Source organism: Streptopelia decaocto, assembly GCF_964273445.1.
Source record: "Streptopelia decaocto genome assembly, chromosome: 1".
NCBI classification, from domain to species: Eukaryota; Metazoa; Chordata; class Aves; order Columbiformes; family Columbidae; genus Streptopelia; species Streptopelia decaocto.
The window spans coordinates 718,660-734,089 of NC_138663.1; the positions used below are offsets into that span (position 1 = coordinate 718,660).

Below are 15,430 nucleotides of genomic sequence, written 5' to 3' on the forward strand. Positions count from 1 at the left end.
GCCAGCTGGGGCTGGAGGGGGGTGCGGAAGCAGGAGACACAGTGGCTGCCCCCTTACTCCAGGTAAATGTCCTCTGTGGGGCAGGCGTACTCCAGGTGCTCCTGGTAATATTCCTGAAACGCTCGGCTGCGAGGGGGGCACAACGGGGGGCACAAGGGGGGGCACAAGATGGGGGCACAGGGCGGGGGGCACAACGGGGGGGCACAAGATGGGGGGCACAAGGGGGGGGGTGGGGGGGGCACAAGGCGGGGGGGCACAAGATGGGGGGCACAAGGGGGGGGGCTCAGGGCTGGGCCAGGGTCCAGACCCCAGCACTGCAACCCCAGCCCCCCCAGCCCCAGCATAACCAGACCCCAGCACCACAAGCCCCCAGCCCCAGCACAGCCATCCCCAGCACCACACCCCCCCCGCAGCAGCGTGGCCGTGCCCCCCACACCCAGCCCCCCACCCGTGCCCCACGCGGCCGCCTTGTCCCCGTCCCCATCGTACCCGACGCACTCGGCCACGTGCCGCATGGACTCCTGCGAGACGAAGACGTGGCAGGCGAAGCGGCTCAGCACCGGGTGCTTGGTGATGAACCCGAAGTAGCTGCGGGGGCGGGCAGGGTGAGGGGGGGCACCCCACTCCTGTCCCGTGGGTGAGGGGGGGGCACCCCACTGCTGTCCTATGGGTGAGGGGGGGGCACCCCACTCCTGTCTTATGGGTGGGGGGGGGGGACCCCACTCCTGTCCTATGGGTGAGGGGGGCACACCCCACACCCGTCCCATGGGTGAGGGGGGCACACCCCACTCCTGTCCTGTGGGTGAGGGGGGGGCACCCCACACCTGTCCCGTGGGTGAGGGGGGGACACCCCACACCTGTCCTGTGGGTGAGGGGGGGCACCCCACACCTGTCCCGTGGGTGAGGGGGGGCACCCCACACCTGTCCCGTGGGTGAGGGGGGGCACCCCACACCTGTCCTGTGGGTGAGGGGGGGGCACCCCACACCTGTCCCATGGGTGAGGGGGCGGCACCCCACACCTGTCCTGTGGGTGAGGGGGGGGCACCCCACTCCTGTCTTATGGGTGAGGGGGGAGCACTCCACTCCTGTCCCATGGGTGAGGGGGGGACACCCCACACCTGTCCCGTGGTGGGTCTGGTGGCCGCGGGGGCTCTGCAGAGGGGACACCCCCGGGGCCGGGGCAGCCGCGGCAGGACGGGGACGGAGCAGGGGGGGCTGGGGTGGCACCGCAGGAGCGCGGGGATGGCGGGGGGGTCTCACCAGCTGTTCCGGGGGTGGCACCCGCAGAAGGAGATGTTCTTCATCTGGAAGAAGTGGCTGCAGCGCTCGAACTGGAAGAGAAGAGCCAGGAGGTGTGGGCTGGGGGCAGGGCAGGCGCCCCCCCGGGTCCGCCCCCCCCGGGTCCGCGCCCCGCGCTCCTCACCTCCTCGTCCCGGCTGTACTCGGCCACGGTCAGGATGAGCTTGATGCCCTGCAGCGTGATCTCCAGGTCGCAGCTGGCGGGCGGGCGCAGGTGCACCGTCAGCTTCCTGGTGGTGGCGATCTGGGGGCGCGGGGCAGGGGGTGAGGGGGTCACGGCGGCGCAGGGAGGGGGGGTCGCGCCGCGCCGCCCCCCGGCTCCGGCTCACCTTCTGCATGGCGGCGCAGAGGATGCCGTTGCCTTGGTGGTACGGAACCTCCACCGAGCCCAGGAACTGCACGTTGAACCGCTCCACCCAGCACGGGTTCCTCTTCAGGCCTGCGCAGGGACAGGGACAAGGAGATGGCGCCCGGAGCCCCCCATGTCCCCCACAGCCCGCATCACCCCCTACGGCCCCCAGGGACCCCGCAGGCTCCTACCAACAGCGTCCCTGGCTTGGCCAACGACCTCGTGTGCGTAGAAGGCGGGGAAGATGCCCCGCTCGCCCGTCCGCATGTTGTAGCCCCGGTACCAGTAGTCGTCCTCCTCCAGCTCCACCAGGATAGGGTCGTCCACGTCCAGCTCCAGCTCGTCCTCGTGGCGAGGGATGAACCTGGGGGGGATGGACAGGAGGACGTGGGCAGGAGGGACAGGGGGGCGGGAATGGGGCCCCCGAGGTGGCCGTGGCTGGCTCGGCGCAGCCGGGCGGCTGCTCACCTGAAGACGGCGCGGTGGGTCTGCTCCCGCTCCTCCCCGTTCACCATGCAGGAGAACAGCCCGAAGGACTCTGTGCCTGCGGACCAGAGGCTGCTGTGGGCGGGGGGCAGCTCCCACCCCACCACGTGGGGGCCACCCCCACCTCTGCCCACCCAGGGGCTGCGGGACCCTCACGGCGAGGGGAGCGGGGGGCAGATGGCACCACTGTGGGCTCAGGCCCCTCCTGGGGGCTCCCTGCTGAGCCCCCCAACCAGTGGCCTGGGGCCGAGGACCCCACAGACGTCACAGCATGTTGGGACCAGCCCCCCCCAGTAAAACCTCGTGGCCCCACAGGGACAGCCCATGGCCTTGGGGTCCGTCCCCATGGGCCCTGCAGCCCCCTGCCCCACGTCCTGTGCCATGCCATGCCGCGGAGGGACGGTGACACGACCGGGACAGCTGAGGCAGGACGGCGGAGCTGTGCCAGCACCCAGACTGTGGGCAGCACACCGAGCGACTGGGACAGCGTAGCACTGCGTGGCATGGCACCACACGGCACGGCACCACACGGCACAGCACCGCACGGCATGGCACGACACCGCATGGGCCACTTACTGGAGGAGCGGGAGGTGCTGTTGACAAAGACATTGAGGAACTTCTTGGAGAACTGCAGGTCGGCCTCAGGGGACGAGTCCTCGGAGGAGCTGTGGGCGTCGGGGGCCACCAGCCCGTCGCCAAAGGCCACCTCGTCCTCCAGGTCGCAGCGGTCGCAGGCGCGGAGCAGGTCGCTGTCGTCGCTCAGCACCGAGGTGCAGCGCCGCAGGCTCACCAGCTCCAGCTGCGTGTGCTCGTCCACCACCAGCGTGTACTTCACCGAGTCGTACGCCAGGGACTCGTCCAGCGCGCCAGGAGCCGCCGGCAGCTGCTCCCCGAAGCTCCCGCGCAGCGCATTCTCGGCGAAGGGGGAGCCCTTCAGGTAGGGCGCCTCGTCCTCGTCCGTGGAGTAGGCCATGGTGAAGCCGCGGTTGGTCTTGGCGGTGGAGACATCCATGGCGGGTGGGCCGGCATCAGGGCCCTGCCCCTGGGGCGCTAACCGGACGTCATCGATCATGTCATCGGCCTCCAGGACACCCGAGTCCAGGTCCCCACTGACGGCCCAGTCCTGCGGGCCGGCGGGCGGCGATGCCGCGGCGCTGCGGTGCTCCCCGGCGGCAGCCTCGGTGCCGGGGGAGGTGCGGGGGGGGGCGCGCGCTGGCGCGGGGCGGCAGCCCAGGGTGGCCAGGACCTCGGAGGCGCCCAGTCTGTCGAGGGCAACGGGGCGGCCCGGGAACACGGGCGCGATGGTGTCGTTGGTGGGGTTGCTCATGAAGAGGAAGGGGCCCGGCTCGTCCACGGGCAGCTCCGGCACCGGCTCCGTCCCGGCACCCAGCGCCCGCTCGTCCTCGGCGCGCTGGAGGGAGCTGCGCAGCGTCTCCATGTCCACCAGCTCGATGGCACGCTGGCAGCGCGGCAGGGCCGCCGGCTCCCCCGCGCCCACCGGCGAGCCCCGCGAGCCGGGGTCCCCGTCCAGCGCCTCGCTCAGCAGCTCGGGCTCCAGATCGGAGGCCGGGGAGATGGTGTCGCAGAGCGAGTGGGTCTGCTGGAAGCACTCGTCTGGGCACTTGATGGGGTAGGAACCCTCCGAGATCATCTTGTTGACGAGGTTGCTGAGCAGCCAGGGCGAGTCCGAGTCCTCGCTCAGGTCGGGCTCTGACTCAGAGTCGGAGTCGTACTCGCTGTTGTCCTCCTCGTCCGCCTCGGGCATCAGCTTGGGCCCCACGGGCAGGTAGAAGGAGCGGCGGATGCTCTCCAGGCTGTGGTCCGGGTCGATCTTCAGGTCCAGGGGGCCGGAGGTGGAGATGTCCGTCTGGCCCGCGGGCGCAGAGGAGTCCGCCGGGTTCAGGCTGTCGTAGTAGCCCTCCATCTTCAGCTCCAGCAGGCTCTCCCGCCGCACCACGCCGCGCTCTGGGAGCTCCCTCTCCAGCGTCTCCTCCTCCTCCTCCTTGCCCTTGTCAAGTAGCAGCGAGTCTTTGATGCCCATCAGGCCGGGGGCCTCCAGCTCGGTCTCCAGCTCGGCCTCCGAGGTGGGCGAGCTGGCCTCCTCGATGGAGTTGGTGAGGTGGGAGGACCGGCCGCTGCTGCTGTCGCTGCTCAGGTCCAGCTCCGTCTCTGAGATGGAGGAGATCATGTTGCTGACCAGGCGCCCGCTGGCGAAGGCCGCCTCGATCTCCCCCTCCACGTCCGAGTCGGAGCCGGGCGAGCTGAGGTCTTCGCCGTGCCGGCCGCCGGGCAGGAAGGGCTTGGCGGTCCTGCTGGTGAGGTCGGCCTCGATGCCGGGGTCTGAGGAGGGCGAGGTGGTCTCCGAGGAGCCCGAGGGGTGCCCGCGCACGCTGGCCGCCCGCCCGGCCCGCGGCCCCTCGCCGTCGGAGCTGAGCGGCTCCGCGGGGCGCACGTAGGCACCTGCCGGCCGCCCGCCCCGCGCATCCTGCCGCTCGGCCGCGGCCGCCGGCTCCTCCTGGCGCCGCGGGGAGCCGGGCTGCTCGCGGGGGGCTGCGGGGGACCCCGGGCTCCCGGCCCCCCGGCCACCCCCTTCGCCAGGCACCGGCCTCTCCCGGCTGCCGGCCACCTCGTGCTTTGGGGGGGCGCAGCGGCCGGCGGGGGCTGCGGGTGGCGAGGCCGCGGTGGGGCCGGGGGGAGCCGCAGGCCCTGTTGGAGAGAGAGGCGGTTTAGGGGGCGGCTGGTGGAGGCGCGACGGGGAGTGCGGAGCTCGGAGCGCAGAGGAGATGATATTCATGTTATAATCTTCCCCGGCTCTCGGGGGCGATGTGTTACCATGTGCCAGCGACTCGTGGCTGTTGCCTTGCGAGTCAAAGGGGGAGGGCTGCAGTGGGGCGGGGGCCTGCGGGGCCCCCCCGGGGCTCGGCCCCTTCGGGCTCTCCAGGCAGGGTCCGTCTTGGATGCAGGCGTGGGGGGACGAGTGTCCTGCAAGGGAAGGCAGCGCCGCATCAGTCCCCAGCCCCGCGCCGGGGAGAAAACGCACCAGGCTCTAACCAAAGGGGGATGGCGGCGGGACCCCCGGGCAGGAGCCCCCCGTGCCAGCCCCCGCCCCACGGCCCCGCTCCGGACCAGGACCCCGTCCCCATTCTGCACTCACCGGTGTGTGAGGGAGAGGAGGAGGAGGAGTGGAGAAGGGCGTCCTGCCAGGTGGTGCGGTGTGCGGGCGGGAAGCCGCCGTTGTTGTTTAGGGAGTCCTGGGGGGAGAGCAGAGCCAGGGGGTGACCACGGGGAGGGGGCGCGGGTGGCCGAGCCTGGGGACAGGACCCGGGGGGTGTCTGGGGACCCGGTAACGGGGGGAGGAGGGTGCCCAGCGGGGGCTGCGCGGGGGCCCAGGGGCTCCGAACACGGCCAGGCCAGGGATGTCCCTCGGCACCGCGCGGTGCCCCCACCGGCCCGGCAGCGCCTGGGCCACATGCCAGGGGCTTATCCAGATTAGGGCCACCACGTCCCCAGCTCCCCTGCCCGGCCAGACACTGTGAGCACCCCCGAGGGACACCCCGCGTGTCCTGCACGCCCCGGGGACAACACCCCAAGGGGACACGCTGGCCCCGGTGCTGCCCCCATGGGACGCCGGCACAAGGCCCTGCTGTGCCCTGTGTCCCCGAGGGCCAGAGCGCGGCCAGCGGGACCCGCGGTGTCCCCGCGGAGCCGCAGCCCAGCGGCGCGGCAGGAGCCGGCGGGGCCACGGCCGCCCCGTCCGGCGCGGCGGCAGCTGCGGATTAGTCCTGGCGGGAAGCGCGGGCAGCGGTAATCCCGCCGAGCAGGAGATTAGCGAGCGGGGCCGGCGCCACGTGCCACGGGGCACGCACCAGCGTGGCGGCGGAGGACGGCAGGGACGGCGGGGAGGGGGTGTCACAATGGCTGCGGGTGCTGGGGGGGATAGGGATGGGTGCCAGGGGTTTGGCGCCCCAGCACGAGGGTCTCGCCTCCTCCCCAGCTGGTGCAAACAAGCTGGAGCAGGCATTACTGGGATTGGCACCCCCAGCACACCAACGAGGCCGGATCTGGCCATCGCTGGCACCCCAAGGGACAAGGGACCCGGGTGGCCGGTGAGATCCCCCACTCACCCCACTGGGGTGGGTCAGGGCTGGTGGGCTCTGGGGGAGAGCCCTGGGGCTTTGTCACCCTCCTGCGCCAGCCCCAGCCCCCAGCAGCCCCCGCGGTGCGCGGTGCCCACCGAGGGGGGCTGAGCATCCCCAGGCCCCCGGAACCATGGCAACGCAGCCGGATGCAGGCAGCACCGCACGCGCCTTCCCACACACTGCGGTGGCGCGGCAGCACCGCGTGCGCATGGGGACACAGGGACACCCCGGCAGCGCCACGTCTGCGGGGACCCCCCCTCCTCCCCAGGAGAGCCCCTGAGCCCAGCTCCAGCGACGGCACAGGAGGGACAGGGGTGTGCGAGCACCCACGCACACGCGCGTGCAACGCACGGGGCTGGCACACGGCACCCACTGTGCCCACAGCCCTCACAGCCCGCCCCAGACACCCCAGCACCCCACGTCTCCTGCAGCCCCACACGTGGGGATGGGGTCCCCCAGACTGGGCCTGGCAGGGGCCCCCTGGGCACCACACAGACCCATCCCCAACATCCCCAGCTTTGCCACACCACTGCGGAGCTGGAGCCGGTGTCACCCCGGTGCCCCCAGTGTCCCCATCCCAGGTGGGTGAGGCGCCCGGGCAGAACTCCCCTCTGCAGGGCCCCCTACCACCCCACACCCCGCAGGGCCCCCGCTGCTCCTCCGCTGGCCCTGGGGGCAGAGACCACGACACCCTTCCCAGCGCCCCCTCACCTGGGTGCCCGGGGCCGTCAGGTTGAGGGTGGTGGGTCGGTGCTTCTGCGTCTCCTCCAGAGCGGGCGAGGGGATGGGTGAAGCCGAAGGGGATGGTGGAGCCTCCAACTCGTTGCCCTCCTCCTCCTCTTCCTCTTCCTCCTCCTCGTTGTCATCAATCATCTCGAACTCCTGGAAGTCGTCCTGGAAGGTGCAGACGGGGTGCGGCTGCTCCCCGCGCTCCAGCACCAGGCAGTCCTGGGGGTGCGGCACTGGGTCAGCGGCCACGGCGCCCGCTCTCACCACGGCCACGGCCACCATGGCACGTCCCTGCGCCGGGGTCTCCAGGACAGGGGGCTCCAAGAGGAAAGCGTTGGGGACCAGGGCCCTCAGCTCTGCCAGCACCCTGCCTGCCCCTCCTGCCTGTCCCAGCCCCGACACCCAGCGCTTCACCCCTCCTGCGTGCCTGCCCGGCCCTGCCCGTGTCCCCAGCACCGTCCCCGCTGCCGGTGTCCCCAGCACCATCCCCCCTGCCGGTGTCCCCAGCACCGTCCCCCCTGCCGGTGTCCCCAGCACCGTCCCCCCGGCTGCCCATCAGAGCTGGAGAAGAGCTGAGCGGGAGCCACTGGAAGGCAGGGACAACACGGGGCTGGCTGCTGAGCACCCGTGTTCCCCACGACCACCCCACGGGGCTCAGCCAGCGGTGGGGGGCGGCCCCTGGGTGCCCGGCCACGGTGGGGGTCCCTGGGCTCAGAACCTGCCTGTGCCCTGCAGCATGGCCCCTCAGTGCCCTGGACGGGCTTTGCCAGGCCGTGTCCCCTCCCCGTCCCCACCGAAGCTCTGCACAGCCGCCGTGTCCCCAGGGGGGCTCATCCTGCTCAGCTCACACACCTTCTCATAGTGGTCCGAGTCGTAGTTCAGCCCAATGCCGCAGTCGTCCGTGATCTCCGACAGGTCCTCATCATCGAACTCCTCCAGGCTGATGTCCTGGGGCGGCCTGGGGAGAGGAGCCGGGGACGTCAGGGCCACCAGGGCTGGGAACATCAGGGCCGGGATGACAAACCTCAGGGAAACGCCTCCCGTTCCCCCCACAGCACCACAAGGGTCCGGATTGCTGAGCGGCACCACCAGTACGTGCTGGCATCACAGCGTCATCGCCCTGGGTGCCAGCGCGGCAGCACCGGCTGGGCAGCACCGCGGGGACGTGCTGGCGTGACACCGCCACCCGGGCACCGGCGTGGGAGCGCCGGCCAAGCCAACGCGGCACGCTGCGGGCAGGCGGCACGGGGACCCTGAGCCGCAGCCGGGGGTCGCCCGCGCCGGGGAGGGCGATGGCCGCGGCGGCGCCCGGCACGGCCGCTCTCGGCACACACCGCCAGCGCAGCCGTGACAGCCCGCGCGGCGCCGAGCGGGCAGCACGTACCCCAAATTCCCAGCCCAGCAAAACCCCCTAAGCCCAGCCCAAGGCAGGGGCCGGACCCAAGGCTGGGAGGGGACAGTGGCAGTGGCTTTGGGGTCACCTGCACCCCAGGGGCTGCTCTCCAGGGGTTCACTCAGGTTGAACCCGAAGCGGAGCGGCGCCCAGCCCGCAGTGCTGCCCGCACGCAGGCCCTGCCCGCGCAGGCAGGGATGGGGCGGCAAGGGAGGATGGAAGCCCTGACACCCCGACACCGTGACGCCCTGACACCCCGACACCATGACGCCAACACCCTGACACCGTGATGCCCTGACACCCCGACACCATGACCCCAACACCCTGACACCGTGACCCCAACACCCTGACACCGTGACGCCCTGACACCCCGACACCATGACGCCCTGACACCCCGACACCATGACGCCCTGACACCCCGACACCATGACCCCAGCACCCTGACACCATGACCCCAACACCCTGCCGGGGCCGCCCTGCCTGCGGTAGGGCAGCCGGAGCCGGAGCCAAGGCGTTCCATCAAGAACAGGGGTGCCATGGAAACCAGTGGTTTCTGCAGGGAAAGGAAAAAAGAAGAATAAAAAGAAAAAAAAAGGAAAAAGATGACAACTCTTGGCAGGATTCGGTGTCGAAAAACGGAAATGAAACGTTTCTGGCAGCTGTGTGGGGTGGGAGGTGCGGCAGCATTCGGGCACCCGTGGGGACCCTCTGCCCACCCTGACCCCATGGAGACACCCAGGGCCCCCCGAGCCGAGGGGACCCAGCAGCTCCTGGGGGACAGGGCACACGGAGCCCCTGCAGCGGGGACGGGTCTGGGGCCTGGCTGGGACCTCACGGGGGTCTCATTGGGACCTCACGGGGGTCTCGTTGGGACCTCACGGGGGTCTCGTTGGGACCTCACGGGGTCCCAGTCCCAGGACCCAGCCAGCAGCAGGAGCAGCCCCCCCACACAATGGGGGGTCACAGCCTGCACAGCCACAGCTGCTCCCCGACCTGCCCCCACTTTTGCCACAAGCTCCCCTTTTCCAGCCCATTGCCCAGGACCTGCTGGCCAGGCGGTCGCTCGCGCTTCACGGGGAGCGAGATTTCCCCAAATCACATAATTCCCAGAAGTAGGCCATGGAGGCAGCAAATATCCGCAGATTTGTGGCGAAAGCGTCAGAGCCGGCGGTGCAGCCGCAGCCTCGGCCTGCAGCGGGACACGGGCTGCGCCAGAGCCAGGGAGCGCCAGGGATGGTGGGGACCAGAGCCCTGGGGACAGCGGTGGCCGAGCCCTGGGGACAGCGGTGGCTGAGCCCACGTCCCCAGCGCCAGGGGACGCCGGAGGCTGCGCTCCCACAGGCAGCAGGGTGGGGACAGAGCCCTCCAGCTGCCAGACCAGCTGCTGGCACCCACTGTGCTCCCTGGGGTGAGCAGGGCTCTCGGGGTCCCTCGGTCGCCCAGGGGCGGCAGGCGGGAGGGCAGGGACAGCGCGGCCGGGGGTCGTCCTGGGGTGGGGACCTGCTGGGGTCCTGCAAACCCCCGGCCCGCTCTGCTCCCGCACCCACGGACCCTCCTCAGCTCGGACCCGCTCCTCCAGCAGCCCTCATCCGGGCCAGCATGGCACACCGTGGCACAGTGTGGCCTGGCACGGCATGGCTGCCCTGCCCCGGCCCACACGGGGCTCCTGCCCCCCCGCGGCCGAGCCCCGGCTGCCCGGGGAGGCCATTCCCCCTCAGCGGGGACCAAACGCTGTGACAAACGGTGGCTGAAGTTTCTAGGTCACACCACTCCTGAGCTGGGGCGGGCAGGGCAGGATGGGGCCGCCATGGCGGGATGGGCCACCAGCAAGAGCCAGCCCGGACCTGCAGCCTCCCAAGGGCCGTGGCCATGGCCCCGGTGCAGCCGGAGCAGAGGCAGCACCATCGCTGCAGGGACGCAGCAATGGCACCTTGGCTGCACCGGTGACGAGTGGCAGCGGCAGGACAGCGCCCGTCCCCGCCATGGCTGCACAGGACTCCACGGCGGTGCCGGCGCCGGGGTGCAGGTGGGGAACACCCGAGTGAGGGGCTGGGGCTGACGTGGAGCCGCAGCTGCGTTTGGGGAGGAGGGAGCTCGCCCCAGCCCCACGCACAGGGGGCAGCAGGACACCCCGCCATGGGGTGTGTGGGGACCCGGCGCCCCACTGCGCACCCCGGGCCGGCTTCGCCGCCTCTGCTTGGCACGTCCTGAGCTGGGCCGGGCTGGAGGAGGGGAGTGGGGCTGCACGGGGTCCCTAAGGGGACCCGACATCCATCCCGCAGCCCTGGGCGCAGAGCGGAGCGGCGCAGGGACGGGGAGCGGGACCGGGAGCGGGGCACGGCAGCGCAGCAGCGCACCGGTGTTTGCGCCGGAGCTGCCGGGGGCCGGGCTTGAGGAGGGAGCGACGCCCGAGCAGGCCTCGGCAAGATTGAATTTCCTCATTATTTTCAGCTCAGCTCCCTGGACAGTTCGCCCTGGCAGCGGCTCTCCCGCAATGGCTGCTCCCGCAGGGACAGGCCAGGGGCTGCGATGGCAGATGTGCCGCCGCTCCCCGCCGGCCCCTGGCTGCTCCCAGCGCAGGAAAGAGGTCGCGGGGAGGCCGGTGCTGACCCCCGGGGGGCCAGCGTCCCCCACCCCAACCCTGTGAGCGGCACCCGGGGCTCCCACGGCCTCACCGGGGCTGGTGCCAGGAGCGGGACGCAGGAGCCGTCCCGCAGGAGCGCTGCCACGGCCGAGGCTCCGCCGCGGTGCGCCGCGGACCCTCCACGCCGATCCCTCCGCACCACCGCACCTTCACCAGCTTCTCCTTCCCGTCCCATCCGCGGATCCCACCCCCAGCCGCAACCTCCCCAGGGGCCTCCTTGGAAAGGGCACAAGCCGGATGAGGCCCTGGCAGGGCCCGGCTGAACCGGCGCAGCCCATGGTGCTGGCGATAGCCGGGGCCTCACCCCCTCCCCGGGCCCTGCCAGGCTCGGGGGACTCGCGGGTGCGTTTGCCACCACGGCATCCCCGGGGATCGGAGCCGGTTCCCTGGGTGGTGCGGGGGCAGTGCCCGCTCCCCCTGCCCTCCTCCCGCGGAACAGCGCGGGCCAGCGGTCACGGTCACGGCTCCAGCCCTCCTGCACCCGCAAAGGGGCTCCATGCTGCCCACGGTGCCGCCCAGGGCTTGGGGCCACATGCTCCCTCAGGAGCTGGAGGGGCCATGGATGGTCCATGGGGGGGGCAGAAGATGTGGCCAGCGCTGCCACGGTCCCCCCTTCGCAGAGAGCAACGGGAGACACGGCGGGGCAGCGAGGTCAGCCCTGGGGGACCGAACCCCCTTGTGGGGACAGGAGCAGGGCTGGGGGGCTCGGGGGCTCCAGCCTCATCCGCCCCTCGCGGCGCCGGCCAAGACGCATCCCTGGCCCAGGCCTCACGACAGCCAAGGGCAGGGATGCGCTGAGGCAGCTCTGACCCCGCACGGCAGCGTGTGGCTCAGGGGCTGGATGGGGAGCCCTGTGAGCGGAGCACCGCCGAGACCCCCAGGGAACTGCCCGGATCCCTGGCGAGAGGCAGGAAGGAGCCAAGCAGCCACGGCAGAGCCCGTGTCCTCCCCTCCTGCGCCGCTGCAGCCGGGGACGCCCGCGGCCCTGCTGCGCAGCGGCTGGGGAAGGGGACGGCCAGGGGAAGGGGACGGGGACAGCCATGAGACCTGGCAGCACAGGCCAGAACCAACGGAGGGCACACCCGCATCCCCATGGGACCCCAGCTCCCGCTGTCCGCAGCTTCCGCACCCCCGGGGCTCCCCAAATGCCCCCCACTCCCGTGTTCCACCCTTCCCCACCCCACTGCCAGGATCCACGGCCCCGCACCGAGCCCACCCATCCCGCACCCACCGCTCACGCGGAGACCCCAACCCAGAGGGGCCCCGCCAAGGTCAGGCGAGGTGCGGGGAAGGGGGAGCGGGCGCAGCAGTGCGAGGGACCCCCGGGACACGCCACGGCCCTGTGTCCCCAGCTCCCGCAGGACCCGCTAAGGTGACCCGCCACGGGCGCCACCGGGGCTGGCGCTGCTCCCGCGGGGGCCGCGGCTTTACGGCACCCACCGGAGCCCCCGCCGAGCCCGGACCCGCCAGCTCCGGGGTCTGTCACCCGGCGCCCCCCGCTCCGTGCCCGCCGGCGCCGGGCCCTGCGGGGCCCCGAGGGCCCGTTCCCGGCACCAGCATCATCCCGCATCCCCGGCCGGGGCCGCTGCGGGAGAGACAAAGAGGCGGCGGCGGCGGCTCCCCCCGCAGCGCCGGGGTGCGGCGGCCCCGGGCACGGCCGAGCCGGGGGGGCTGAGCGCGGAGGGGCTCGGCGGGTGGAGGGGGGCAGATCGGACCCCCGAGCCCCAGCCCCCCCCGCCCGGCAGGGAGCGGCCGGGGCTGCTCCGGGGGGGCTGCGGCCGGCGGCTGCTGCGTTAATCCCGGGGCCGCAGCGGGCAGCGCTGCCGGGCGGGCGGGCGGGCGGCCTGCGCGGCCCCGAGCGGCGGCGGCGCCGGCCCGGCAGCCCAAGGTGAACGGGCGGGGGAGCGGGCGGGAGGCGCCGGGGGGGCCCGGCCCGCTCCCCCCACGGGCCCCGTGGCAGCCCGCGCGGCCCCCCGGCGCTGCCAAGGGCGGTGCGGCGGGAGGGCAGCCCCGCACCGCCGCAGTGCCCCGGCCCCACGGCGCATCACGCACCGCATCCCCCCAGCCCCGCGCCCCGCTCACCTGCAGCCGGGCGGGGAGAGCGAGTGGAAGGTGGAGAGCGAGAACATCTCGGCGCGATCCGCCATCTTCTCCCGGCCGGGGCTGCGCCGGACTGCGGAGCTGCGCGGGGAGCGCGGGGAGCGCGGCCGGGCGGGGCGCGGGGGCGGGAGCGGGGGATGGGGGCTCCGGGCGGGGGAGGAGCCGGCAGGGGCGGGGGCTGCCGGGGGGAGCGGCACAGGGTATGGGGAGAAGGTGTGGGGGGGGCGGGCGGTGGTTGTGGGGAGGAGCGCATAGGGAGGGGTGCGGATGGTGCTATAGGAGAGGGAGTAGGGGTATAGGGAGGGGAGCAGGTGGTGCTATAGGAAGGGGAGGGGAACGGGTGGTGCTATAGGAAGGGGAGTGGGGCTATAGGCAGTGGGTATAGGGAGGGGAGCGGGTGGTGCTATAGAAGGGGAGTGGGGCTATAGGCAGTGGGTATAGGGAGGGGAGCGGGTGGTGCTATAGAATGGGAGTGGGGCTATAGGCAGTGGGTATAGGGAGGGGAGCGGGTGGTGCTATAGAATGGGAGTGGGGCTATAGGCAGTGGGTATAGGGAGGGGAGCGGGTGGTGCTATAGAAGGGGAGTGGGGCTACAGGGAGGGGGTATAGGGAGGAGAGCAGGTGGTGCTACAGGAAGGGGAGCGGGGCTATAGACAGTGCGTATACGGGGGGGAGCGGGTGGTGCTATAGAAGGGGAGTGGGGCTATAGGCAGTGGGTATAGGGAGGGAAGCGGGTAGTGCTATAGAAGGGGGAGTGGGGCTATAGGGAGGGGGTATAGGGAAGGGAGCGGGTGGTGCTATAGAAGGGGAGTGGGGCTATAGGGAGGGGGTATAGGGAAGGGAGCGGGTGGTGCTATAGAAGGGGAGTGGGGCTATAGGGAGGGGGTATAGGGAAGGGAGCGGGTGGTGCTATAGAAGGGGAGTGGGGCTATAGGGAGGGGGTATAGGGAGGAGAGCGGGTGGTGCTATAGAAGGGGAGTGGGGCTACAGGGAGGGGGTATAGGGAAGGGAGCGGGTGGTGCTATAGAAGGGGAGTGGGGCTATAGGGAGGGGGTATAGGGAAGGGAGCGGGTGGTGCTATAGAAGGGGAGTGGGGCTATAGGGAGGGGGTATAGGGAAGGGAGCGGGTGGTGCTATAGAAGGGGAGTGGGGCTATAGGGAGGGGGTATAGGGAAGGGAGCGGGTGGTGCTATAGAAGGGGAGTGGGGCTATAGGGAGGGGGTATAGGGAAGGGAGCGGGTGGTGCTATAGAAGGGGAGTGGGGCTATAGGGAGGGGGTATAGGGAGGAGAGCGGGTGGTGCTATAGAAGGGGAGTGGGGCTATAGGCAGTGGGTATAGGGAGGGGAGTGGGTGGTGCTATAGAAGGGGAGTGGGGCTATAGGCAGTGGGTATAGGGAGGGGAGTGGGTGGTGCTATAGAAGGGGAGTGGGGCTATAGGCAGTGGGTATAGGGCGGGGAGCGGGGGGCGGGTGGTCGTTATGGGGAGGGGATCGGGCATGGCACAGGCAGGGGGCTGTCTAGAGGGAAGTGTGGAGGGGCTGGGAGCTCTTGGGGGGAGGCTCGGGGGGCAGCGGGAAGTTGCTGATGAGCAAACAGGGAGCGGGGGGGCTCTCTAAGGAGGGGAGGGGGCTGTGCAGGGAGGGGTGAGGGGCTGGGTTTCTATAGGGAGGGGAGTGAGGGGCTGTGTAAGGAGGGGGCCGGGGGGCTGTATAGAGGGGAAGCAGGAAGGTGCTGGCAGTTCCCTATGGAGGGGAGCTGGGGTTCTAAGGGGAAATGAGGGCTGACAGAGAGGGGGCTGTATAAGGGGGGCCAGGGAGTGGGGGTACATGGGGGTACCGTGCAGGGAAGTGCAGAGGGCTGGGGGGCGCAGGGCTGTGCAGGAGGCGGGCAGAGCTGCAGGGGGGCTCTGCGGGGGACCCTATAGGGACGTGTGGGGGGATGTATATGGGAGATTCAGGGGGCTGCACAGGGACAGGCAGGGAACTGTACAGGGAAGTGCGGGGGTCACAGGGGGCTACAGGGGAGGAGCAGGGCGATGCAGGGGCCGTATAGGGAGGGTCAGGGGGCTGTATGAGAGGGACAGGGGTCTATAGGGAGTGACAGGGGTTTTATAGGGAGTGGCGTGGCGTCTATAGGGAGGAGTAGAGGGTCTATAGGGAAGGACAGGGTGTCTATAGGGAGCTGCAGGGGCTGTATGAGAGGGGCAGGGGGTCTATAGGGGGGTTCAGGGGCTGTATGAGAGGGGCAGGGGGTTTGTAGGGGGGTTCAGGGGCTGTATGAGAGGAGCAGG

At 71.2% G+C, this 15,430-nt stretch overlaps 1 protein-coding gene across 1 annotated transcript; it reads right to left on the bottom strand.

The window, feature by feature from the left end:
* MAPK8IP2 (mitogen-activated protein kinase 8 interacting protein 2) lies at window positions 1–13,186 on the bottom strand (the record flags this gene model as incomplete). Its single annotated transcript, XM_082070891.1, has 12 exons — window positions 1–126; window positions 490–588; window positions 1,261–1,331; window positions 1,424–1,543; window positions 1,629–1,738; window positions 1,840–2,012; window positions 2,117–2,192; window positions 2,711–5,116; window positions 5,289–5,385; window positions 6,985–7,221; window positions 7,855–7,960; window positions 13,122–13,186. The coding sequence occupies 12 exons, from the start codon at window positions 13,184–13,186 to the stop codon at window positions 54–56; spliced, it is 3,633 nt and encodes a 1,210-aa protein (XP_081927017.1). The 3' UTR covers window positions 1–53.
* Window positions 13,187–15,430: the final 2,244 nt, after the last annotated feature.